Raw genomic sequence first — 27,174 nt, 5'->3', positions numbered from 1 at the left:
TGGTGTAACAGGTAAGAGCACAATCTTTAGTGACAGACCAGGGTCCAGGTTCCACTGGGTGCTGACCAGGACACTGAGCAAGTTACTCTCCCCAAACTTCAGTCTCATCTGTAAAATGGGATAGTTCAGAAGCTGAGCGGGAACGCATCTAACAGGGTGAATACAGTTCCTGTCACTTAGTAGGTGCTCCAGAAATGCTAAATATTGTTATTTCTCTATTGGGTGAGAGGCTGGGCCAAGTACTCCTACTGGAAAGGAGGAACCCCACGGAAAGTTATTGACTATCGATGCCTAACCCCTAACTTCCAGTTACTATGGTTTATCAGTAACAGTACCATTTTTTTTTTTTTTTACCTCTTGGTAGTTGCATCTCTAATTTTTAAGCCTCAGGACAACACCGTGAAGCAGGCGGTCTCACTCTCCTTCAACTAATAGGACAACCGAGGCCCGACAGGTCTGAGCCCCATGCCTACTGCCCCCGCAACTCCTCGCCCGGCTCCATCCAACTTCATCACCTACCCCATCACCGGATGCAGGCAGCGCTTCCCCGAGCCTCAGAATCCCACCCTTTCCCTCAAAGGGGGCACCTTCCACACTCTGCCCATGTTCTTCCCACCTACAGTCCGCACCTCGACCATGCAACCCGTTCTCCCCACTAAGCTAGCTCCAAAGCGGGTCACAGTAGCGGCGAGGGGCATCAAAAAAAAACAAAAAAAAAAACAAAAAAAACCCCAACTTACTTTGACTTGAAAGAGAATAAATTCACCCAGATAAGACACAGCTGTGTTTGGAGGTCATCACAGAATTTTATATATAATGCACAATATTATGACTGGTAATACAACACAGGTTCAGGAGTCAGTAGCAGACCAGGCACCTTGCAAATGTTCCATGTTGCAAGTCTTTACAACCGTAGGTTAGAGAAAGGGATGCAATTTATGGGACACATCTCACATTTTGTCCTATGAATCATTAAATATTTAAGCACCATAAAATTCAAGCATTTCACGTGGATGTGGCAGCCAGCCTTCGTGGTTTAAAACGCATTATGCAGAGTCTTTGGCAGATAATAACAGTGACGATTGCAGAGTACTGATTTTTAATGTCAATTGTTTTGTTCCCTGCAGAACTTCCTGATAATGTCCCTGTAGGAAATTGTGGTTTTGAGTGTGTCTGTGTGGGGTAGGGGTGGGGGGACAGTAACTTTGAGAACTGAAATAAAATAACATTCCCAAAGACACAAAGAATTGGTCAGATACAAGTAATTCTAATCAGTAATTAATGTACCCTGTAAAAATCATAATATAATTCTATGGAAAAAAAACCCAAGAAATGTTGTGGTTTTTTTGTATTAAATCGTGTTAAGTAGATGTGACCAGAATAAATGCACAATGATTGCTATGCACTAGACATATACTCGAACTTCATTTCCAATGCAAGAATAGGTGTTATGTCCCATTTTATAAATGAGGAAAATGGGGCACAGAGAGTAGGTGTAACTCGCCCAGGGTGACGCAGTGGCAAAGTGACAGAGTCAGATTCAAACCAACTCCCCAGTCCACATTTTCCCCCTATTCTTGCAGCCAGCCCCAATAAAAGTAAAAATTATCAGAGTCATTCGGTGAGCTGACAGACACACAAATCTAATGTAATTTCCTGGAACACACAGAATGGTTTGCTCTATTACAATCCATAAGAGGCTCAAAATAAAATCTGATAAAATCCAGTTTTAGTGGACCACTCCACTATTTTCCTAAGCACCAAAAACATGCACCCAAACTTCACAGATGTGATCTTGTACTAGGAAGGTCTTGTATGATGAGGGAATACAGTTTACAGCACGAGTTGAGTCTCGTCGCATTTCAATGAAGAGCCTTCTCTCGGCCAAATCCCACGAATCTTGCCATTCCTGCCATTTCAGTTTGGAAACGTGAGCTGTATTTCAGGAGGGGCTAGTGGTCAAAGGTTATCAGTTGGCTTTTCTGTCACTAACTGTGAAGAGGAGATTGTGGGTGTGCAGATATGCTGCCAAATTCAAATTTTCTGAAATAAGACATGGCTTACGCTCGTCACCATTTTGTCCAGGAGAAGTCTACGCGCGTGGGTCTAACCCCAAATGATACTGAACTGTCGCTGAAAACAGAATGATCAGTAGCGTACCCTGCTGTGTATAGGCACTGGGCAAAGTTGAGGAAAGCATGGTCCTGCCCTTGAGGGGCTTGCACTTTAGCAAGAGCATGAAGGAAGAGTGCGGAGACCTTATGGGAGCGAGGAGGGAACATGAGAGTGGCCAGGCCCATTCGTTGTACCGGGAGCAGCGGAAGGGAGCCCAAGTCTCCCTGGGGAAATGCACACACGCCCCTCCCCTCCAGCTGATTCAGTCTTTAAGGAAGCGGTTGTGTGCCAGGTAAACTCACCTGCGTGGGGATGCCACTGGGAGAAAGAGCAGGAGCAAGGTTACAGAGCTAGGCACACGCCTCTGTGATTGGGGTCCAGGTGAGCCGCGGGCAGCTCCTGAGGCCTTTCACCCCATCGGAAGGCATTTGAAGTTCAGAGGCACGGGAGTCATTGAATGAGTTTTGAGCCAAAGAACAACAAAATCAAGTCTGCGTCTCGAGAAAGGACTGGAATTTGACAGTGGCATCAGTTGCGACACGTTTACCATCAAAAGCAGGGGTGGAGGACAATGGCTGTGTTAAGGCGCCCTGAGGCTGGAGGGGAAGGTAGCGATCCACACAGGAAGTAGTGACGGAGTTTAGGTCTGGGCAATATGGGTGAAGGGATGAGCCACCGCTCAATGGCATGGAGGCCTGGGTCCCTGGACACCAGTGTGGATGGGGCTCCATTCACTGAGAATAAGAACCCAGAAGGAAACATCCCGTCCTCCTCTGCGTGACCCAGAGCCGTTCCCATTGGACCATCTAGATGCATTCCAACCCAGGTGGGGGAGGGAGGCTCCTGGGAAGGAAATATTGATAAAGATAACCACCAGTCATGGATTAGGACCACCATAAAGCTTTGTTCATCCTTCACAGAGAAAGGATATTTCAAAGTACACTGATATATAACCAGGTGAAAAAAGCACAGTCTTCTAATCCAAGGAGTTATTTTTTCCATCGTTTTGCCCTTTAGACCAGTTAAAATAACTTTTCAAAATTGGAAGGCAGAAATGGGATGCATTTAGAAAGGGGCCCTTGCAATATCGGTATTGTGAATAAGTCTCAAACACAATCCCAGGCTCACCGTGCAAGTAAATTGCCCACTGAATTCAGCCTGTTTTTTAAAGATTACTTGGCCAGCTTATTAAGATAATATCCTAACGTGTTTAAAATACTTCAGCAAGCAAGGTACGTTTCTTACATTCTTACACCCTTATCTGTTCCCAGAAAATGTTTTCAGACCAAATGCATGAAGTAGAAGATGAAATTTTAGAAGCCCTGATGTTTGGGGACATATAATAAAACTTTGGAAACGGGAAAGGGTGATTATCAGAGGTTGAAAAGGCTGAAATTGCCTTAAATTTCAGATGCTCAAAAAATATTGAACACGCCGTGGCATGATTAAAAACAATCAATAAATGGGACAAAACTTTTTTTTTCCTTTCTACCGGAAACTATTAAAATAAATCGCCATCCTGGGAGTAGCCCGTGGCAAGACTCATTTGAAATATGTTCTACATATACGAGCTCATTGCTAATCAATGTTTGGCAAGGAAAACATCTCTTCTAAACAAAATCTTAATTGAGTTTTTCTTCTCTCAATTATTTTAAGTGCGTTGAAACTAAGCACGAAAATGAGCATCCCTTTCTCATGAGAAATTTCTTCAGTTTCTTTTCTCACATGACATGTTTTTAAATGAGGAAGGCAGATTTCCTATCATTTATTTCCCACAAGCTTTTTGATTTTTCGGATTGGACCACTGAATCCCTACAGAATAGGAAATGTATCCCTTGCTATTCAGAAAACTCGTTAAAAACGGACATATCTGCTAAACTTTTACAGAAAGCATTAATGTCAAATGTCAAACTGCTGCGTTGGTATATAATACTGACATAAGATAGAAGAATGTTTTCAAAACTGGAAAAACAGGGTGCTTCTGCAAACACCAACAGGAACGTGAAACGCCAATTGTAGGTTGCTTTTCGTTTCTTTCCATGTCTTCCTGGCGGGGCGACCTGTGACGTCAATGAATCTTCTCACCTAAGTTTAATTAACCCGGCCCTTCATTTTCTCCCAAGTGCATAATGAGGGCTCTGTCACTTCCCCGTGTGAAATGCCATTATGTTTGGGAGGAAAAGCGTCCATCGCGGGCTCCGCAGGTGCTCCTGGGGAGAGAGCAGGATGCTTTGTGTGAGCTGCGTGTGCCTGAGTGAGCCCCATGTGGCTTCGGTCCCATTAGCGCGCACACGCCAAAGACAAGCCGGACCCCGACTGGGGAAAATGCCCTCTGTTGGAAGTTCATGGCAATGGGGAGTCCATTTTTGTGAATCACTGCCTTAATATTCATTAATAGCTTTTAGGCTCCTCGTCCCTTATTGAATATATTTTTTTCCCATAAATGCTACTTTTCAAAAGGGCTGCCGAAGTAGGCATTTCCATTCTCTGAAAAATGCAGAGGAGAACATGTTTTATGTTCCTCTGTGATGTGTTTATGCTAATGTAGCATCTCCGGAATACAGCAACTGTGGTCCTTCCTGGCGTAATGATTCATTCTGCTTTGAAACGAACTGTTAACGCTGGCTGTGTGGATTTTTTTTTTTTTTAAACATCTCCTTGGGTCATGGTTTTACAATTATTTAAAGCACATGGGAAAACAGATTACAGAGGAAATCATTTTGAAATGTTGGAAATCTCTGCTTTCTAGTCTCATTTGTTGGCCTATTTATTTTTTTCCTACAAAATCCATCCCGAAGCCCACTGTATTATAGAGTAATTGACTTCAATTGTTGGAGGTGCTATTAACCAGTGAATGAAGTTTTCAGTAATGTCATTTGTAATCTGGTTTTTATCATCTCTTTGCCTTCCTGTGAATTAGCATAATTTTAAACAAAGCCAGCTCTTCCGTCATCCGCAAACACACAAGAATATCCGGGTTTCATCTAGATTGGTAGGTCCGAACAAGTCCATAGGGGTAGCGTTTGCTTAATCTGTCCCGAACAGAGGAGGGAATGACAGGACAGTGGGAATAACCACATCGAAACAGAAGGAACAGCTGAAGCTGGAGTCTGAAATGAGCACCATTCATCTCTTAGCACAGCCTGCCCCCCCCCCCCCCCGGGCCCACGAGGAAGTTTCTCTTGGCGACACGGTGGCGAGTTACGGGTTCTCTAGCTGTATTTCATGCAGACCTGGCATCTGCTGATTCTCTGCCGCTGGGCCTGGCTTTCTTTGAAGGTGTCTGGTGATGGCACCGAGGAAAATTGCAGGTCAGGCCTCACTGTTGTCAGCCAGAAGCTATACTCGTTTGCAAAAAAGTGGCAAGTTCCCTGGCGGCCTTGGCATTCGAGGAACGGCGCTGCTCGAAAATCTTCCAGGCAGCTGCCCGGGGACATGAGGGCCTGCCCTCCTCCTTGGTCCCCAGCCCCTGTGTGCTACCAGGACAACAAAGACAGAATTAGGGCTCAGACGCGTGCAGACCACCCCAGACCCGGCCAGCCACACACGGAGGCCTGGACCTAACTTTACATTCTTCCCGAAATTGTCCCAAGAAGAGCACACTAAGATCTACTGGGGAAAGGAGAAGTAGAGGACGCGTTGACGTGCACACAAAATGAATCCACAATCCAACTACCGAACCCTAGCAAAATCATAAAACACTCGGTGATAAGAAATGAAGAATGACCTCGCATCTCCACCGGCTGTGGTTTGCAGCGGGCGTCGTGACCACAGGTGCTGTTGCTGTCTGTCTGCCCGACAGAGTCCAGGGAACCACTGCCCGGTCCAGATGGAAGGGGCCGGCAAGGGGTGCCGCAAGGCAGCGGGCGTGCGAGAGACTCACCATCAGGAACGAGTACCCGATCCAGAGGCTCCTCCAGGTCCGTGGACACGGGGGAATGGACTGGTCCTGGCTGTGCAGAGCCACCACCTGAGCCGGGGCCTCGCACACGGCACAGCGGCTGATGTACGGGCGGATCTCTTCTTCCGAGAGCGGCATCATGGGCAGGGGCGCGGCGCTGGCCAGCCAGTACGATCGGTCGTTTCTCCGGGCATAGTGGCAGACTTGGTGGATGTTACAGTAGGCAAAGGGCAGTGTGCTAAACATGGGAAGGCAAGACCCCGGCAGACCTTGGGAAGGAGGACAAGGCAATGCGGTGTGTGAGCAGCCGGGCCCCGTGTGCCCGTGACCTCTCCCGCGTGTGCCATTTGCTGACGTGTGTTCTATTACACGGATGTGGTGGGTTTCTGGCACCTCCCTGGTCCTGGGGCCAGCCCTCACTCCCTCATTCACTCCTCAGTCACTCACGAGCCAAGCAATGGGCCAGCTGCTGGAGGGGTGCGGTCCCCACATCTCTGTCCCCACAAAGATGCCCCGGCTGGGCTGATGGCTGAGCAACTGGGCAAGGAAGATACAGCATGGCCAGCCCTACGAGTGAGAAGCACAGAGTGCAGGGACTTGCGGCGAGGACAACTGGAAGAATGCCTTTCTGCTAGGACCTGAAGTATGAAAAGGATTTGGCCAGGTCTGAAGATGGTGAGTATTCAAAGGAGAAGATACAGCAGTGGACAGGGCCAGGGGTGAGGAAGCGTGGAGCCCAAAGAACTGAAAGGAATTCCGTTGGTGAGGGGGGAAGAGGACGTCTGGGTGTCTGTCTGTCTCCGGGTGTCCAGAGATAAGTCAGACCAGAGGCTGTGGGCTTTGTCTATCTTGTAGGGAGCTTAGATTTTATCCCAGGGCTTTGAAGAGCTTTGTGAGTAGGCTCTGGCTAGACCAGGGTCGGGGGGAAGCTGGTGGAACAGAAAACAGGCAGGAAGAAGGCTGACGGCCGAAGGGCAAGAGGGAGAGAAGTAAACAGGCCCAGATATTACCCATTACTTCTTCCTCCCCCTCCCCCACTAGGCCTTCTAATGGGAATGGCCATGGCTAAGCCCAATGGAGAATGGTCTGGAAGTAGCTGCCATTGCTAAGCCTGCTCTCCTTGCCTGCCCTTGCTGACAGCAGGGGTCATAGCCCAGGGGGGGCAGTGACAGGGCTCCCCTCTCCAGCAGCCGTCCCTGTTGTTATATCACTCCTGCACCCATCACTCAACCAGCATGATCTGGGAAGGTACTTAAAATCCTGGCTTGAAAGCAGTTCCTGTAGCTTACAGATCTACTATTGGAAATGGACAGGGGCACCCGGGTAAGCGTCCGACTTCTCAGGTCATGATCTCACGGTTTGTGGGTTCGAGCCCCGCGTCAGGCTCTGTGCTGACAGCTCAGCGCCTGGAACCTGTTTCGGATTCTGTGTCTCCCTCGCTCTCTGCCCCTCCCCCACTCGCACTCTGTGTCTCTCTCTCAAAAATACATAAACATTTAAAAAAGAAAAAAAGAAAAAAAGAAAATGGACAAGTAGCACCAAGCGATGACTCCCCAAATAAAGTTCTATCACTTAAAAAACAACTTGAGGTGGGTGGGGGACTGGTACCGGCTGATGCCACATCATACAAGCACCCAGCTGCTGTCGATGCACCATCTCACAGGTAAACACAGCAACTGACTGTGTCCTGATTAAATAACTTACCTTTGGAAATAAAAACCACATTTTACATATGAGTCAAGTTGAACTTACTCTTACACTAAAATATTCTTAGGAAGAATTATTTTTAAAAAAATGAGCTAAGTAGCCAGATGATAAGCTCTCACCGGAGAGAGCTTCTTTGCCCCCCCCCCCCCCCCCATAGGACTCACACACGTTTAATAAAATCCGCTGAGAATTAGCATGGTAGTTTAAAAAGAAAAAAATCCCATGGGAGATGAGCCATCACTTAGGATGTTGATGAATCTGTAAAATTGCCCCAAAAGTTGTCCCCCTAAGCGATGGACGTGGGTGACCATGTGCTACACACATACCCAGGTCTTGGTTGTGAGCCTTCTCCTGTCCTTCCAGGTACAACAGACTGTAGCCCGTCCACAGCCTGGGCATGCCCGCTGGGCAGGTGGGTTCTCCATCTGTCTGACTGTGGAGAACCAGGAGGAAGCCACTGAGGTATCCAGGCCCAAACCCTTTGGGCCCGGGATCCCCAATGGGCCCAGGAGGGCCTGGAGGAATAAAGAAAAAATGAAGGCAGTTTAGGGGAGAAGCCTGCCATGGCCCATGCCCAGGAAGGTGCCCGACACAACCCCAATATATACAAAATGACCCAGTCAGCAAGTATTTATCCCAAGCATCTTCCAGGTGGTCGGACCAAGTTAGCAGAAAAACAGCAAGCAGACAAAAATCCCTGCCCTCCCAGAGCTTACATTCTACTTGAACAAGAGAAATGACAAACAGGGAAAGGTGAAATGCTGAGAAGACAAAGATGGGGTGGCGTCTCCCCCCCGTGTGACCTCCCAGACTGAACTAGGAGCCTAGAACTAGATATGTGTGACCTTCTCAGACTGAATTATGAGCCTGCTCATCGGAAAAGGTAATTCTCAAAGCTGGCCTTCCTTACACCTCCCGGACCCTCTCATGGCTCTGGCATATGGAGAAAAGGCAAAGGGTTGGAACCCACATGCACAACCTGGACCTTCTTTTATGAGGGAGGGAGGAGGAAGGCAGGCCTGGTGGTGGCATTCTTGCTGGCAGATGGGAAGCAGGGTCTGTCTCCTTTGGCATCTCTAAGGGGCGGACCCACTGAAGGAGGCCAATGGCTACTTCTAATTGCCAAGAGCAAAGGTGAAATTAAACGTTGTTTATTTTTTTAAAAACTCTTTCTGGAAGACTGGCGGGCTCTCCTCATTCATCCTGGAAACCAGAGGACTTGTGGACCAAATTAGGCCTGCCCACGTGTTGCGTTTGACCTGTCAAGACTGTCCGGATGGGGACCTGGAATTTGGAGAGCACAGCGTGGGCACCGCTGAGCCCTCTCCCCCACCTGCAGCAATTGGCTGAAGCTGACTGCAGGCTCCATTTCGTTACAGACTTCACCGGCCCCCTTCACCCCTTCTCATTACCGACCTGGTAGATCCCCTCGAAGATGAGACTTACCTGGGAGTCTTTGGGTCCCCAGTGCCCAACCTATCGCCTAGGCGCATTATATTTCAAATGGCTATTCTGTAATGTCTTCTCTCTCCCCTCACTCAACGCCTACTCCCCAATTTTTTGTCTTAAGAGCCTCTTAGTCTATATAAACGTTTCGACACTTGTACAGTAAGAGGAAGTGAACTCAGAAAACAGAGGCCAAGTGATCCAGCCAGTCGTGGAGGGTGAGAACCCCCCCATCTGCAGCACGGCCTCTCAGTGGTGTTGACATGCAATGCCAGGCTTGCCTTGGCAAAGCAACCAGCTAGAAGAGCTGAGTATTATTTTATGATCATGTACAGCGGTTCTGGAAGATGCCAAATGGGGGATAGCACCTTGCCTCATCTTTACAATGGCTGAGGATCAGTTAGACCCTCAGTGGGGGATACATCCTTGTTCTGCTCTTGCTGCTTCTGCCTCGCCCAATACCTGGTGAGTCCACATCTAAGGCAAATGCTTTTAATAAGAGCAGTTTGGAAAGCCGCATGAGAAGCCACGGATCTTGTGCCAAGAGTCCTCAGGTCTACGGGGTCAAAGGAAAGAAGAGAAGCTGAAAATGTTTACCTGGTGCTCCGGGACAGCCCGCTTCTCCCGTGTCCCCTTTGCTTCCAGGAGGCCCAGGAGACCCTGGGAGGCCATCCTCGCCCCTCCTGCCATCCGGCCCCGACTCTCCTTTGCACCCTGCGCAAGAGTTCACGATGGCCGTGGTGAAAACAGTGTGACACCTGGTGGCCAGGTGCTGGCCCCGGGCTCCCCATTTGGACGGTTCTGCATTAGCTCATTCTGTCTTCTCAGATACATGAAGGTGGGAAGTGTTACCTCCACTTGGCAGCGGGGTAAATGAGGCTCTCAAAGGTCAAGCAACTTACATAATAAGCCAGTAGAGCTGGGATTGGAAGCCAGACCAGAGAGATGTTGAGAGAGAGGTCTTCATGTGTCTTCATATTCTTGTATATTCGACTTTTTTTTTTACACTGAACATATATGACTTTCATAATTAAATATCATCCTTAATAACGATTTTTTTAAGAAAGCTGAGAGGAAATACTGAGAACTGAGGGTTGATGGGAGGGTGGGGGAGAGGGGAAAGTGGGTGAAGGGCACTGAGGAGGGCACCTGTTGGGATGAGCACTGGGTATGGTATGGAAACCAATTGGACAATAAATTATATTTAATATAAAAAAAGGAATAAATAAAATTTAATAGGATTCAACTGAGAGCCAAGTTAAATTTGGAGCAAGATAAAAGCAGCAGTTATTTAAAATAATAATTGAGGGTTTACAAGGTGCAAGATACCACCCTTGACGTGGGTTAACCAATTCGCTCTTCTCACCAGCCATAGGACCAGGTGAGATCTCATATGCCAGCCTCCCAGTGGGGAGGCTGAGGCTCAGGAAGGTGACACAGCTGATCATATGGGGTGGGGAGCCTCACTCAGACAGGCAGGCTGAGTGAGGGCCAAGGCACAGCCGTCAGCGCCCCCCGCCCCCCACCCATGACCAGCTGTGGGGCTCAGCTGCGCCCCCCGGAGGACGTGGCTGCATTTACACTGATACCTGAGGGGTTCTTTTAAGCTGTTACTTTCGGCCAAGGGATCAATTCATGAGCCACAATCTCCTTTCGTGGGTAGCAAATATGGTCCTTGCCTGTGGAGGAGTTTATTGCCATTGTCCTGAATTCCCTGAATCACCAGCCCTCCCAAGGGTTCTGGTCTCTACCTATGCTTTTCTCTCCCTCTCTCCCTTTCTCACTCGCTCTGCCACACATTAGCCTAAAACCAACGGTTAAGTCAGAGAGAGCTCACTTAAGCAGCTTTCGCTCTTTTTTCACTCTAGGACTTGTTCTTCAAGGGAGTGGGGAAGCCACCTGAGGGTTGAGAGCAGGGGACTGCCGTACTGGGGTGAACAGGGGGACGTCCCACTCAATTTCCTGTCTCACACAGGCCCCCCTCTTAGCACTGAGACGCATACCCTTCCAGACCTCACTGCCTTTGAAATTCTGTTCTGACCTTGCCTGCCTCAGAGTGTCCCGTACAAACGTCCTCCTTCTGTCCCTGCAGCCAGCCAGCCCCTCCCCCCACACTCCATGCTGGCAGAGCTCCTGTGGGTACCCCCCCCCCCGGCATTCCCGGCCTCTGGGGTGCTAGCATTTCACTTTCTGCTTCCTCGGGTATTAAACAAATTCTCCTGGCTGGTCACACGGTTCCTGGACTGCGTGCGGTACGTGGTCGTCATTCCATAAGCGAAAAAGGAAGCCCCTCCCTCTCCCTCTCGCCATCTGGGTGAGAGATGCCCTCTCCTTTCCAGTAATGGGGCAGAAACCTCTCTATGCCTGGGGCTGCTGCATGCTGGCTGGCACATCCCTTTCCACCCGCTTCAAAGAGAACATCAGCTACTTTGGAAGGAACACAGGGCCCTGATGGTGAGCTCAGAGCTTTCCTTCATCTTTCCCACCCGAGGAGAGGATCGCAACGTGTGGCCACTGCGCTGTAGGCTGGAAAGGGCTGCCCAGGTGCTGACAAGCCAGCAAACGGGCTGATCACTGAAAAGGCAGCAGGTGCCTTCCCGAAATAGGGACATGCGGCGAGATCACTGTCGATTTGGGGACAGGAGTCCCCCCCACCAGATGTTATGATATAGGCTCTTTGCTCCCTTTGGAGAAATCATCAGGCAATTTTCCAGAGATGGGGAGGAAAGCTTGTGTTAACCCGAGCTGAGTGCCCAGAGCTTTCACCGTGTGGACTTGTTCTCTACTTGGAACTTGTTTTAAGAACTAGAGGTACATCTAAAAGCTCTCCACTATTTGATGGATTACCTCCTCTGAGCACATCACATGTTGACTTGAAGATTAAACACACTCTAACAGGATGTGGGGATGTGTCCATTAGGCAGTAAGAGTTCAAACCGATATGGAAACCACCTCTGTGTTCATCCCAGGAAGCTCCAGCCTTTGAGCCTCTCCCCATCCCCCCTCCACCGGGAAGGAAAAGTTGTAGATCAAAGAGACATGTGAGCAGAAAAACATTAGGCCTTCCATGGTGGAGGACTCTTAGCAGACATTAATTATATTTAGTGTGGCTGTTACCTACTCATACTGGGCAGGAAAGAGCCAGAACTTTGTTTGCTTCTGTATAGATCTCGGCTGTGGCACCTGGTTACAGAACCAGCTCGGCAATGGAAGAGGTTTGGAAGGAAAAACAAGAGGAAACCAACGATGCCATTTTAAGTGGACATGGTGCTTCCTGGTCTCAGCTGAGCCTTCACAACCAACCCTGGGGGTGGCGTAGACAGCCCCCAACACTGTGCTAAAAGAAATGCATTCAGAAAGTAGAGAGGTGGTGGTGTAGACAGCCCCCAACACCGTGCTGAAAGAAATGCCTTCAGAAAATAGACAGGCGATGATCAATATGTCCTGCACATGACCCAAGTCAGACAGGGTTAGGGTGCTTTAGACCCTCAGAAGAGACTTGTCACATTTTAGTAACGGGACAGTGTAGCCATGTATCCAGGTGGCCAGCAGGGAGAGCTAGGGGGCAAAGACTATAGTGTAGGCAAAGAGGGATCCTTTATAACAGGATCTGGAGGCCCATGTCAGAGAAGAGGGACCCGGAAGGGGACACTGGCTTGAGAGTGGGGACACAGGAGGGTAGAAAGGAGCTCCAGGGAAGCTGAACCATGGAGCAGCACAGCCCCGCTCTGAAACCATGGAGAACAGGAAGTGCTTTGCGGAAGGGCTGGGCATTTTTTTTTTTAACAAAACAGTCACATTTTGTGATACAACGGTGGCCTCAGGTGTCCCCACTGCCAGCTAGCAGGGTCAGTGACATCAATAAGGAGAGGGCACAGAAAGCCAGAGTAGACCTTTCTGAGGCCACCTGCAACCCGATGTGCCCATCTGACCCCAAGTCAGCCAGAACGAGCGATGACAGGTGATCACACCTGGGCCCATGTAGACTGTCGGCCTTCTTTCAGAAGCTCACAGTCTATGGAGAGAGAATCTTGTATGTGCCCAAGATTACTATTTGCCCATTTGATTTTTTTCTTCTCAATAACTTTCTTCGGTTCTTTGCCCAAGCTACCACAATGGGTGAGCCCAGCCACCCAACCTGTCTCCACTGGTGTTGGGGTAAGGTGCTGGGTCTCAACCCTGGCTGTCCACTAGAGTCACTGTGGGAGCTTTTTCCAAACACTGGTACTTGGGCCCTGCCTCCCTCTGCATTCCCTTGGTCTTGGGAGGGGGCCCAGGCCTCACGGTTGTTTCCTGCCCCTCCAGATGACTTTGATCTACAGCTAGGATTGAGTCACTAGGGATTGTGTGACTCTTAGCTGACTCTTTTAAGGACAGCACTCATCTAACATGGTTAGGGTTGCTCAAACTTGAAGGGATCCACAGATATTCTGGGGATCTTGTTAACATGCAGATTCTAACTTGGTAGGTCTATGGCCTGAGTGGCTACTGGTCCTCGGACCACACTTAGAGCAGCAAGGATGTGGCTGACTTAGTCACCAGGCTCTCAAGGTAAACCAACCCCCGCTGTGCCCCTGTCATCTCCCTGCTGGACAATTCTAGTTCCTCAAAGCCCAATCTTTCCATAAAGGCTCTGCTCACAGGCCAGCCCTTGCCTGAGTCTCAGCAGCCCTGCAGGCTTCCACGATAAAGTTCACCTCTCCCTGTCCCATTGTCTTCACGCCTTTGCCAGAATCTCCTTCAAAGCACAAATGATCATCTCCCATTATTTAAGAGTTACTCGTGTTCTGCCAGCTATTCCTGCCTTGAGATTGTGAGGCACTGGTGGGAGAAAAACGCATCACACCTACATCCGTACTGCCCACGATACCCAGGACCACACTTTCTAAACAGTGTGGGGGATCTGGAAGTGTTTCCTGAAATATATTTGCAGAACTCCGTTACCGGCCACATCTTCTACTGGAGAGTTGATTTTTTTTAAAGGGGTGTGTGTGTGGTGGGCGGGGGGAGAAGTATCCCAGCCATCAATATTGCACAACAACATATACAACAAGGCGGTTGGTTTTAAAAGTAGGTTGAGTGATGAGTTGTTCTGACTGACTGCAAGCTCTACCCATGTAGTGAGCGCCTAAGGACTACGCTCACTTCCTAGTGCTCGTGCGCTGTTAACGGAAGTTGCTCCAATGGACGCGCAATTAACACGCAATTGCATAGATGCAATGCAGCAAATACAAACATGAAAACCCCCATACTAACATGAGGGAGGCTCCAGGGCTGTTCCGGACACTACCTAAGAACTATTCAGACTCCAGCCCTTAGCTGTTTGGCTTTGGGGACACACACACACACACACACACACACACACACACACCAGGGGGTGCAAAATTCAAGTTCTACTTCCAATTCCTTTGGACCTGAACCCAAGAGAGCCAAAGCCACACCTGGGAGAACAGGTGGGAAAACAGAAAAGAAAATGGCCTCATGTCTCCTAGGGTAATTTGCACACAGGTGGTCTAGAATCATGGGCACTGCCGATTGGTCTGAAGAGATCGGCGACCACTAGAGGACCATCCCGGACTCCCTAATCTCTTCATAAATTACCAGTGTGGTAGGGATCTGGGAAGAGAAAGTAATGCATTTGGAGGATACTTTTTAAAGGGATGGTTTCCTTTAAGTACTTACATAAGGATCCTACTACCCTGAGAATGACTGAGCGATGGTCACATTAATTAAATGAACACTCCAGTCATGGCCATAATTTAGAGCGACCCTTTCCCTTTCCCCTCCCCCTCCTCCAAGCGATACCTTTCCTTCCCTCCTTTCCACTGAGCCCCAGTTCAAGTGTTTGTAATGCAAAATCAAGTCAATAGCTAGTAATGACGATTAGAGCATCTACTCAGTTGTGTAAGAAGCTTCAAAACCTTGTGCCCCAAAGCTGCCGAAGTATGCAACGTGAAAGATTCAAGTAGGAGTTCAGCAGAAAAATAGGAGGCATGTGTCACTCCAGCTAGGACACGATCAAAGCTTTGGATAAATGTAGAGAAATGCGTAAGAGGAAGGGGACTGCCTTGCTACCTCCTCACAAATTGTTCAGGCTGCATGCTAAAAACTACACAGCAAGACACTTAGATTCTCATTCCAGCAGCACAGGACGCAGATAATGAACAGTCAGCGTGAGGCTCGTACCTGCTCCTGGGGGGCCTCTCATTCCGGGGGGGCCCATGCCTCCTTCTGGTCCTCTTGGGCCTGGCACCCCAGGAAGCCCGGGGATTCGGGGGCAGGAATCCACGTCTGCAGGTGGCCCCGGTTCACCTGAAATGGGAACCACCACTTGTGTGACGGACTCAAATCTTACACACAAGCTCCTTCCGCGTTCTCAAGTTAGTCAGGCTTCGGTCTCTACACTGAAGAACCGAAGAATGTTCAACCACCCAATATAGGCTCCGTGAAGGCGGGACTGCTGTTCACTGTGGGCTGCGTGAAGAATTTCCAGAGCATTCTGTTAAATAAACTAATGACTGGCTGACTGAATGAATGGCATTTCAGAGGAAGCAAAAAAAGTATGGAATGGAGAAAGTTGATTGGGGCGGCAACAGGTTGGGGAATCCCCTGGGTTTCTAATCTTTGGGCAACTTTTTACAAAATGGCAGCCACACTTAGCAGTGGGAGAGCTACCGTGGGTTCCTGTGCTCAACTGAACGCGTCTCTAATCCGTTCGTTGTACATTTCGGCCACGCGGGCTTCCGTATAGTCCATGACTCAGATAGAATTTCAAGGTCGCCAGGGGCACCACAGCAGCAACTTTCAACCTTGAGTGCATGTTGGTTACAATTTTCCAGGGAACTATACACGAATCTGCTGATGCTGGGGTCCCACTCCAGAAACACTGATTTAACTGTAGAGCACATGGCCTGGGTAGTGCCCTCAAGCTTAATCGTGTAGTAAACCCAGCCTGGGAGCTTTTCAAAAGTACCAGTGCTGGGACCCCACCTAGACTTATCAAGTAGGAATTTCCGGGGGTGGGAGCTAGGCATCAGCAGTTTTTTAAACTCCTCAGATGACTCCGATGCCGGCCGAGGCTTCAGCACCGTTTAGCGCTAAGGAGCTGTAGTGCTGATGTTTGCACATCAGAATCATCTGGCCACTTTGCCAGAGCCCAGAGTTTCTGAGCACGTCGGTCTGGAATAGACCCCAACGTCTGCACATCTAACATGTTCCCAGGTGAGGCTACTGGGGCTGATCTGGGGATCTCACTTGGAGAACCACTGCTCTGAAGGCATGAATGTTTTTCCTCCTTGGTGATGTTCACATCTTTAAGATATTTTTTCTTTTTTCCCTTTTCTTTTCTTTTTTTTTAAGTTTATTTTTGAGGGGCACCTGGGTAGCTCAGTGGGTTAAGCGACCGACCTCAGCTAAGGTCATGATCTCATGGGTTTTGAGCCGCGTAGGGCTCTGTGCTGACAGCTCAGAGCCTTGAGTCTGCTTTGGATTCTGTGCCTCCCTCTCTGTCTCTGTCCCCTACTCGCTTTCTGTCCCTCTCTGTTGAAAACAAATAAACATTAAAAAAAATTGAAGTTTATTTTTGAGAGGGAGAGAGCGAACAGGAGAGGGGCAGAGAGAGGTTGGGGGGGACAGAGGATCCGAAGTGGTGCTCGAACTTACGAACTAGGAGATCATGACTTGAGCCAAAGTCAGCCACTTAACCCACTGAGCCACCTGGGTGTCCCAAGATATTTTTTTCTAAAGTTTCATTCAGTCACCCTACAAATAATCCACAAGGGGAGAGAAATAATCATAACACTAACCAATAATAATAACAGCTAATATGAACTGCTTGTCATGCACTGGGCTCTGTGCTAATTGCTTTGTGATTAAAGGCTCCAAACAAGCCCGTGTGTGTGTGTGCCGCTATTACTAGAACATTACAGGTGAGAAAACCCAGGTTCAGGTATGTAAGTGACATATCTAAGGTCACACAGCAGACACATGGCAGAGTTTAGATCAAAATCCAAGATGGCTTGGCTCCAAACCTGTGCTCTTAACCACAACACCATACTGCCTACAGAACTCTTCACATTAGCGTGATAAATTCCAAGAAATACAACATATTTTACTTTTAATTTTTTTTTTATTTTGTCAATGTTTATTTATTTTTGAGAGACAGAGAGACAGAGAGACAGAGTGTGAGTGGGGAGGGGCAGAGAGAGAGAGGGAGACACAGAATCCGAAGCAGGCTCCCGACGCAGGGCTTGAACTCACGAACCATGAGATCATGACCTGAGCCAAAGCTGGACGCTTAACCGACTGAGCCATTCAGGCACCCCGAAATACACTGTATTTGAAAACACACTGCTCACCAGTTATGGGTTTCTTAAAATTCATACAAATGTGCAAAAAAAATTTAAGAATATCAGTGACTAGGGGCGCCGGGGTGGCTCAGTCAGTTAAGCATTTGACGTTGGCTTAGGCCAATTCATAGGTTTGAGCCCCACGTCGGGCTCTGTGCTGACAGCTCAGAGCCTGGAGCCTACTTCAGATTCCATGTCTCCCTCTCTCTCTGCCCCTCCCCCGCTCATGCTCTGTCTCTCAAATATAAATAAACATTTTTAAAAAATAGCAGTAATTAGGCAGCAAGAAGATTGTAGAAAATGTGGCCATAGTGACATCATAGGCTGCATTTTAGTTAATATGTCTGTGCAAAATGTACTTGAACCCTGTAAGCTGTTTGGAATTTAATCTCTCCTAAAATATTGTATGAAAACACAACCAACACTGAGTTGCATGTATATTTACAGTACGTACAGTTTAACGTAAAACATAGCTTTTCCATTCTGGGTGACTTGAGAGAGATGTATATGAATAATTTCTATTTTCCCTGGATAACCTTGTGAATTCTAATGGAGTGAAGGAAGCAAGTAAGGGAACTGGGGGTACTTGGCTCGTGCTTCATATTTAGGATTCTGATGTTATCTTCTAATGAGTTTATACATACAGACCCAGAGAGACACTAAAAGGATGGAGGTGGAAACATTAAATATAAAATTACAAATTTTATTTTTTTTAAGTTTACTTCTTTTATTTTGAGAGAGAGAGAGCACACAAGCAGGGCGAGGGGCAGAGGGGGTGGGTAGAGAATCCCAAGTAGGCTCCACACTGTCAGCGCAGAGCCTGACGTGGGGCTCAAACCCACGGACAGGGAGATCATGACCTGAGTGGAAATCAAGAGTCGGATGCTTAACCGACTGAACGACCCTGACACCCCAAAACTGAAACTTTTAAATATAAACATTTAAAATAGCAGCCTTTTAAAAAAAATCTGATTTTGCTTTTCTTTACTTTTTAATAAACCAGAAGCTGAGTGGGAGGGGCCAGAGCATCTCTTGTGTAGGGACCCCGCATTCCGGACCAATTTTCATTGGGGTTAATAACAAAGGCCTGGAAAAGAGCAAATGCATGCACTCACTGTGTTTCTTTGCTTTTTTTGAGAAACTCTTTTTAGTCTGTTTGAAAACCCCAGACACGAAATAATATGTTGCTTCTGCCTCTGGAGGGGTAAGTGAACATTTAGTTGAAAAGAATCATGGCATTTTTATTGTAACGCACCAAGAAATTTGCTCCTTGAAAATGGACCTCGATGTTATGGGAAAACCTTGCCACAGCCCCTTACTGGGTATGAAGGATCCGTCTTTTCATATTGTTGTTGCTACTTATTTTAGGGATGTTCTATGTGTTTATATGGTAGAATTCATAAAGAAACTTGCATTGGTATGTACTAGCCCTTGACAGAGAAAGCATTCACACTCTGGGCCTGAGTTGAAATTCTGTAAGCTGAGCGTCTTCCCTGCTTTGACAACCTTATAATGAGGCTCGGCTTTAGGACGCTCTAATACAGGGTTACTGTATCCGTAATGAGGAAGCGAACACACTGAAACCTCATATAATTACAGCACCCCATCTACAAAAATGTAACAAAGTTTAACTCACAAACAGAGTAGAAAAGGCAAGTGCAGAAATAAACAGAAGCCAGATTTAGAGGAAATGACTAATTTTATAGCAATGCTTACCTCTGGCACCTGGAGAGATCCAAAGCCAAAAATCCAAGCGCCACGTAATGATTTTCATGCGGGGGAAAGAGATTTTAAACGTGTGAATTAGGACAAAAGTGAAATAGGTTATTCGAGGATACACATAATAATTTGAGGATGGCATCAGTAATGAGCAGAATGACAGCATCTTATTTACATGACAAGTCTACATCGATGTTACTGACAAGAATGGCTATGATTTCATAATGGGATGTTCGTATCTAGAAAAAACTGAAATAGAGCTCTCTTGCACAATATAAAATTCGAGCTGATTTCATATGGCGAATATGCTCCAATCTAACATATACAGAATTCCGTTCACGGGCAGGCTTCTGAAAATTTCATATTATTTATGTGCTTTAGCTCAGTGTTACAGGTTATGCACAGAAAGGAAACATGAGAGGAATTCAAGTATAAGCTGTAGTCGTGTTGCTCTATGATCCATCAGAAAGCAGTGTGGTTTATATTTATTCTTTGGACTGCAGTGCTAATTGAGGACACTGCAAACTATTCTGAACTGACACCACATTATCATCATATTGATTTTTTTTTTAATTTTTTTTTTCAACGTTTATGTATTTTTGGGACAGAGAGAGACAGAGCATGAACGGGGGAGGGTCAGAGAGAGAGGGAGACACAGAATCGGAAACTGGCTCCAGGCTCTGAGCCATCAGCCCAGAGCCTGACGCGGGGCTCGAACTCCCGGACCAGGAGATCGTGACCTGGCTGAAGTCGGACGCTTAACCGACTGCGCCACCCAGGCGCCCCTCATCATATTGATTAAGGATCTCCAAAGATATTACTTCTGCCAATCTCAAGTATGCATGTATGTTCACCCTTCCAACTCTTCCTTGGCTGGTTTTGACCCGAGGTTGGAAACGTTGGCTACTGAGCTTAAACTGAGTAGCCTTTTCACCTTCACAGGAACTAGTATACTTTACAGAAAAAGTTAAATAAAGTATCTAAGAAAATCAATGGGAATTCGGGGACAGAAATGAATAGACAGTCCTCACATACAATAATCAAATCAGTCTTTGCCTCTTGTGTGAGGGAACACGGATTTAGCTACCTTAGAGATGCTGCACGTAAAATCAACTCCTAATTTGCAAACTTACTCATTCTAATGATAAACATTAGTTTACCAAGCATAAGACTCTGTAGTGAGGCCTGAAATAAATATAATCTTTATATCGGAAACAGACTAACCCAGAAGAAACTGTAGGCAATTTCAGAATAATTACTGTCTGAAAGTGGACCATCACAATTAATACTTTTAAAAAAGGCTGCATGTAGGCTTGGTGGGTGAGATAATTAGGCACTAGGAGCTTACCTGGAGGCCCAGGGGGCCCTTGTCTGCCTGGAAAACCAGGTAAACCCTTCTCCCCAGGAGATCCCGGAAGTCCAGGTGGTCCCTGCAGTCCCGGGAATCCAATTGGTCCTACAAAGAACATAAAAATAGGGGCCTGGAACAGAGCACTATCAAGACAATGCAGGTCTGATGGGCCGAACTCAGAGATTCACTTCAGCAAAACTCAGGGCCAATTCGGTCTTAGTATCCAGGCGAGTTTCTCACTTTTTTCTGTAAAGCTGAGAAGAGCTGCCTCCGTCTGAAGGAGACACAACAGTCTATCAAAAGGACTAAGGAAAACGGTTTCACGATCAAGACAAAACTAAAGGAGAAGGAAAAAGCCTGTAATCCTGAACTTTCTCGGCAGACAGTAGATGGGAAGCACAAACAAGGAAGGGCGCTTGGCCATCTGGGAAAACGTGTCCCCTGGCCTGAGCTCCCACCTCTCTTCCTCACAGTCTCCCTTTCAGCCCCACCGGCCATTCAGTGCCTCGCATATGCGGTTCCTTCTCTTCCGTGCCCACCGAGGCCTCATTCTGTACAGTGCTCAGCAAGTCTCACTTCCTCGAGAAAGCCATCTCCAGAGCCCCAGCCCAAGTCCCTAGAATTATGTTTCCTTTACTCAGAGCGCCTGCCTCCATTTATATGGATGACCCTTTAGTGTGAATGTTTATCTTCCCCCATGAAACTCTATGCTGAATAAGAATGGGGACTCTGTTTAAACTTGTTCACTGTTACGTTCCTGTAGGTACCTAATAAATGTTTGTGGGAAAGATCAAATACAATAAAACCTTGGACTGCGAATATCTTGTTCTGTGAGTGTTCCACAAGATGAGCAAACATCTCGAATAAATTTTAACTTGATAAACGAGCGATGTCTTGTAATACCAGTGGTAAGTGACGCCGAGCGTCACATGATCCCAGCTGAGCCAATGGTTCTTCTCTCTCTTGCTCACTGTGGGATTGTGGGTAATAGTCTCCCATGCTCAGATGCTCGATCTCAGGCCACAGCGTTCAGCAGAAATCAGTGATTTGTCAGAACTCTGGAAGGTGCCCACAATTGGCAATAGTGTATTTTTTGTCACTTCAAAGCACCTCTGGACAGTCCTTTGCTTTTCCAGACAAGAGTGAGCTTAGGGATGTTTTGCTTCATTCTAGGTCAGGCTGCCTGCAGAGAGAGACCCTTTCCTCTGCCGCTGTATTGCCAGTTACATTAAATACAGTATAGGATGAGTTTATTAATACTGTACTGTAGTCAATATCTGTGTGAGTGTATACAGTGGACCCCATGCAGAAAAAGGTTCCGTTGAGCCAACAGCAGCGATTCTGTTGGTGACAGTGAAAGTCATCCTACACAATAACCCTCCTGTCTCCTGTACCCCTCACACCAACCACGAAGGTTTTCAAAAGTAAGTGCAGGTTAATTTGTTTACTTTTCTTTTCACTTTGTATTTTCTTTATTATTTTTTGTTATATTACAGTATTGTGATCCCTTTTATATGAATATTTTGGGTTGTGGAACGAATCATCTGAGCTTCCATTATTTCTTATGGGGAAATTCACTTTGATATACAAGTGCTTTGGATTACAAGCATGTTTCCAGAATGAATTATGCTCACAAACCAAGGTTTCACTGTATTTCCCAATAAGTCTGAAAACATAAACTGAAGAAACTCCCTCCTCTCTTCCACAGTTAAACACTCTTTGGGCCATGTGCCTGCTGGGATGGGAGTTAAGAAGCATGCTTGTGGGGGGGGGGGGGGGTGCCTGGGTGGCTCAGTCAATTGGGCGTCTGACTTCAGCCCAGGTCATGATCTCGTGATTTGTGAGTTCAAGCCCCACATATCGGGCTCTGTGCTGACAGCTCGGAGCCTGGAGCCTGCTTTGGAGTCTGTGTCTCCCCCTCTCTCTGTAACCTCCCATGCTCATGCTCTGTCTCTCTCTGTCTCTCAATAATAAATAAACGTTAAAAATTTTTTTTAAGAAGCACACTTAGGGGTCTCATCAATATTTCTAACTCTTTGTATGTCCTTTGGTTACCTCTACTGATGCTATTTCCCCAATCCTGAAGAATATTTCCAGGTGGAGGTTCATTCTCCAGAGCAGCAAATGGGAAGGAGGAGGGTCTTATTTGGGAAAGGGACAAGGTTGTATAGCTAACCTCCTCCTCCCTTTGGTGACTTGGCTTGTAGCATGTTTGTCCAATTCTGGGGTTCAATAACTGGAAGCCCACATACCTGCAGATATAAGCCACATTCTCCAAAATTGATTTTACTGCCAGTAAAGTTGAAGATGCTTGTTGTGTATTGTTGTGCAGGTTGTACACTGCACCATTACAGGGATGCTATTTGCACTGTAGTCATGTCATTTTGATCCCCTTTTTTCCCTAAACTTTGGCTTTATTTTGCGCTTGGCTCAGACATTAGGCAGGGTGCCAATTATTGGGAAGACTTCGACAGTTACTTACCTACGACATTAAGGGAGCTCAAATGAGTAACCATTATTGGTCCCTTTCAACAAAAAAGTTCTATGAACTGAATAGTTCTCTGAAATCCTGGTGACCAAAAACTAATATCCTCAAATACTAGCAGTTAGGTAAAAATGAATTAAAACAAATATTTTAGCTTTAAATGGTGGGGGAATTCAGTAATGGAGACTCTTTCAGGACTATAAAAAAGCCAGGTCAGCAGCCTCAAACCAAACTGTCCAGTATAGAAGCCACTAACCACATGTAGCTACTGAGCCCTTGAAATGGACACATCCAAACTGGGCTGTGCTGTAAGTTTAAAACACACACCAGACTTCAAAGGTGAGGAGGAGTGTCTCATCTGGAGAGGAACTAGGTTCGTACATATGGCCCTAGTGGCCGCATGGATGATACCAATGATGATATGCTAAGGTAACATTTGAATATATTAGGTTAAAGAAAATATGAAAGTTCATTTCACTTGTTTCTTTTTACTTCTTAAAATGTGGCTACTATACCTTTTAATTACATGTGTAACTTGCATTATATTTCCTTAAAAATATATATATATATATATATACACATAAAAGTTTATTTACTTATTTTGAGAGAGGGAGAGAAAGAGAGGCAGAGAATTCCAAGAAGGTTCTACACTGTCAGCCCAACGTGGGGCTTCAACTCAAAAACGGCGAGCTCATGACCTGAGCCAAAATCCAGAGGTGGACACTTAACTGACTGAGCCACCCAGGCGCCTGTCCCGTGTTGTATTTCTATTGCTCAGTTCTGGTCTAGGACATTATCAAGTACGTTGTTAGGGGCTGAAGGTGAACTTGTGTTTCTTCTTCTTACTCACCCAAATGTCACCCAAACGTTAAGACTCTTTGGGAAAGTCAGGGCATTTTTGAAAATGCAGTCACTATTTCCATAGGAAATGAGAATTACCTCACCGTGGTGCAGAACCCCAGACCCTGAAGGGCAAGATCACAAAAGTCTTCACGCACTACTTCAGAAATAACTTGCATTCCTACCTTTCTGGCCATCTTTTCCATCACATCCTGGGAAGCCTTTGCGTCCTGGAGGGCCTGGGGGGCCCGGGGGGCCCGGGGGACCCGGCAGACCCCGGTCTCCTGGTTCCCCTTTCGGTAGGTCAACACTCCCAGGGGGGCCCGGGGGCCCGGGTGCTCCTGACCACAAGGAAGAAACAAAAAGCATCCTTCAGTCAAAGACAAATATGAGTGCTGGCTGCCTGAGAGCTTCTTAAGGAAAGTAACTGAATGCAAGCAAAAGATGGGGGGGGGGGGGAACCAGAAGAAGAAAAAAAAAATGAACAATATCAGAGGTCAAACAGCGAGTGTGCCCTGGAGGTGAAGCTGGGAGATGGTGTAAGTGGCCCGTCAGCAGCCGTTAGACAAATGAACCTACGGAAAGCCTTCCTTCCCTTCCAAGCCATTCCTTCTGGAAGCATGGTTTTATGGCTTTTCTTTGCATGCCATCCCACTGCTTTGATATGACAGGTAGAAGGACAGATGGATGGACAGAAGGACAGATGGGCGAACAGAGAGATGGATGACAGGCTTTTGAGAAAACCTGGCTGATGGAAAAGAAATATTCACTCAACTACATGTACAATTCTATCTGAAAACAGGTGTCGACGCACAGGAAGTAAGCCCAAATCCTATTCTCCTTAGCTACCTAGAATATTTTGGAGCGTTTTCACTTTTCTCAGGGTAAAATAGAATCACGTAATATTTTATCCTGCCCCGACTAAAATCCCAAAGATTTAAAGGCAGTGGGTTGGGTCTCTCTGAAAGAGCTCCGTGAGCTATTAGGAACATGACTGTGTGCACTTTGCAAAACCCCACGGCACCAGGCTGTCTCCCCCACGCCCCAGCCGGCTCCGGTCAGCCCCTACTCTGAAATACTGCCTTGCTGGGCTTTGTCCCCGCCAAGGGCTGAGAGGAACAATGTGTTCTGTTAGCAGCACTTGAACAGACTGCTTCTGTGTGTGCCAGGCCTGGGCGTGGTCATGCTGGCCCATGGCGGTGCACGTGGCAGGTGCTAGAAACCAACAGGCAGAGTGAGATCCCCCCCACACACACACCCCCGCCAGCCACTTCCGACCCCTTGTGCTCAGCATCCCCCTGGCGCTGGCGATGAGAAGGGTCTGCTGGGAGTCAGTGTCCCCAGACGGAGATGCTTGGTAGAGCTGGACAGAAGACTGAGCTCTGAGCTCTGGCTCTGGGGGTGGTCCTGGCAGCCGGGCACTGCCCACACTCCACCTCTCCCCTCCGCCAGACTGTCGGGGCTGCTGAGGGCCTGCGACTCCGCCATTCTCTGGTCCTATAATCCTCCGGAGCTGGCAGCGTCTAAGGAAAGGAGTGCCAACATCCTCTGCCAGGATTTTATCATACCTCTTGGACCATCGGGGCCGGGAGGTCCCTGATCGCCGGGGGGACCTGGGTCAGGAATGTCACCTTCAGGAGCTCTTCCTGTGGCACCTGCGGGACCAGGTGATCCAGGTCTCCCTGAGGAGGGACGTGTTCGGAGATCAGCCTTATCACATTTGGAAGGTTTTGACTGAGTTATTGACAGAGGAAAAAGCATGCTGTTTCTTACCTGGGGGCCCGGGGGGACCTTTTTCTCCAGGAAGGCCTGGGGGAGAAATTCCTGGGCTCCCGGGGTCTCCTGTCTCCCCTTTCGGCCCAGGTATGCCCATTGGGCCAGGTGGGCCCACTTCACGCGAACCTTAACGAGGGAAACAGCATTAGTTCTCTGTTTGTTCCTCTTGTGGCTCCTGGAAAAGAACTGCTTCCAAAGGGGGTGACAGGGACACAGCGGGTTGTGCTGAGAACAACCGCCTGCCCAGTGGTGACCCGAAAGGCTGCAGACTCCCCCTGGGTCGCCATGTACCCTCTTGCGCCCTATCACACGGTCAGGCACAGGTTGGGTTTATTTTATAGTTATTTCCCAGACTAAAAACAACAACAACAATACAACAGCTTATCAACGCTCCAATGAGATCCAGCAATAAGTCACTATGAACAAACTGGTTTGAATTTAAGGTGGAAATTCACATATAAATGGAAGCATCATGGAACTTCCCACTGAAAAGGGGGAAGGAACATCACTGGTTTCTTGGGGGAGGCACACATATAATCAGACTATTTGGAAGAGCCCTAAAATGAATCCTACGTGACCTACATTAATTCTTGACCTTCTGAACTGTACAAAGATTCTGTCTCTCTTCAGCAATGGGGCCCGACCTAGGAGCACAACAACCCAACTCTCCACCGGAGACCCTCAGACCTCCGTGTCTGATTCCAGCTGCCTTGTCTGATTACGAGCTTAGTTTCCTGAGACACTAAAGCAGCAAACGGGCCCTATATTCAAACGCCAGAACAAATCTAAAGTGCAGCTGTTAATGATGAGCCTATTCGTGATAACAAAAATACCAGCAATTTGCTCAGGTAATTTGTTTTAGCAGCAGCCTGTGGAGCGGTGCTAAAACTAGTAATTAAGCCCACGGGGTCGTACTTGGCATCGTAACACTTAAAACAAGACCACAACAAGACCTCCCAACCATTTCTTTGTTATTTGTCACATTTTGAAATCTGGCCCCACCTAAAGCAATTACTCAGGGGCGCCTGGGTGGCTCAGTTGGTTAGGCCTCAGACTTCGGCTCAGGTCACAATCTCGCAGTCCGTGAGTTCGAGCCCCGCGTCGGGCTCTGTGCTAACTGCTCAGAGCCTGGAGCCTATTTCGGATTCTGTGTCTCCCTCTCTCTCTGATCCTCCCCCGTTCATGCTCTGTCTCTCTCTGTCTCAAAAATAAATAAACGTTAAATAAATAAATAAAGCAATTACTCAGAGTATTTTTAGCAGGGAGAAAGCCCCAAGTAACATCAACAGAAGTCACTGTTAACCAGCCACTCCTTCTTAAATTGGGTTTTCTCAAAGGTCCTTCTTACATAAGTCCATCTTCAGTATGAGAAATAGTTCAATGGTGTGCCTCTAAACTAAGCCAGTTTCTTAGTTTCTCGCCCCAAGTTGTGTGCGGTAAAGGCACGCCAGCGGTATCTCACGGTCTCCTGACTGCAGTTTAATCG

The 27,174-nt window shown here is 47.4% G+C and overlaps 2 protein-coding genes across 12 annotated transcripts in view; one reads left to right on the top strand and one right to left on the bottom strand.

Moving 5' to 3' along the window:
* RHBDD1 (rhomboid domain containing 1) overlaps nucleotides 1–789 on the top strand; it is a 164,041-nt gene extending 163,252 nt beyond the window's left edge. Inside the window, exon 7 of the mRNA XM_047872321.1 lies at nucleotides 365–789. Within this exon, the coding sequence (XP_047728277.1) occupies nucleotides 365–432 (68 nt within the window). The 3' untranslated portion in view covers nucleotides 433–789. The remainder of the gene's footprint in view (nucleotides 1–364) is intronic.
* Nucleotides 771–27,174, bottom strand: part of COL4A4 (collagen type IV alpha 4 chain) — a 135,498-nt gene continuing 109,094 nt past the window's right edge. For 7 of the 11 annotated variants that reach the window (XM_047872283.1, XM_047872288.1, XM_047872282.1 and 4 more), the window contains 10 exons: nucleotides 25,686–25,814; nucleotides 25,481–25,594; nucleotides 24,098–24,253; nucleotides 20,585–20,692; nucleotides 19,234–19,242; nucleotides 15,356–15,481; nucleotides 9,767–9,883; nucleotides 8,050–8,238; nucleotides 5,999–6,285; nucleotides 787–5,591 (listed from right to left, as the gene is read on the bottom strand). In XM_047872283.1, the coding sequence (XP_047728239.1) occupies nucleotides 5,328–5,591; nucleotides 5,999–6,285; nucleotides 8,050–8,238; nucleotides 9,767–9,883; nucleotides 15,356–15,481; nucleotides 19,234–19,242; nucleotides 20,585–20,692; nucleotides 24,098–24,253; nucleotides 25,481–25,594; nucleotides 25,686–25,814 (1,499 nt within the window). In that variant the 3' untranslated portion in view covers nucleotides 787–5,327. The other 4 variants (XM_047872289.1, XM_047872291.1, XR_007154992.1 and 1 more) reach the window with 4 other exon arrangements.

Source organism: Prionailurus viverrinus, chromosome C1 (genome assembly GCF_022837055.1).
Source record: "Prionailurus viverrinus isolate Anna chromosome C1, UM_Priviv_1.0, whole genome shotgun sequence".
In the NCBI taxonomy this organism is placed as follows: domain Eukaryota; kingdom Metazoa; phylum Chordata; class Mammalia; order Carnivora; family Felidae; genus Prionailurus; species Prionailurus viverrinus.
This window is presented reverse-complemented; position numbering and strand designations above follow the sequence as displayed.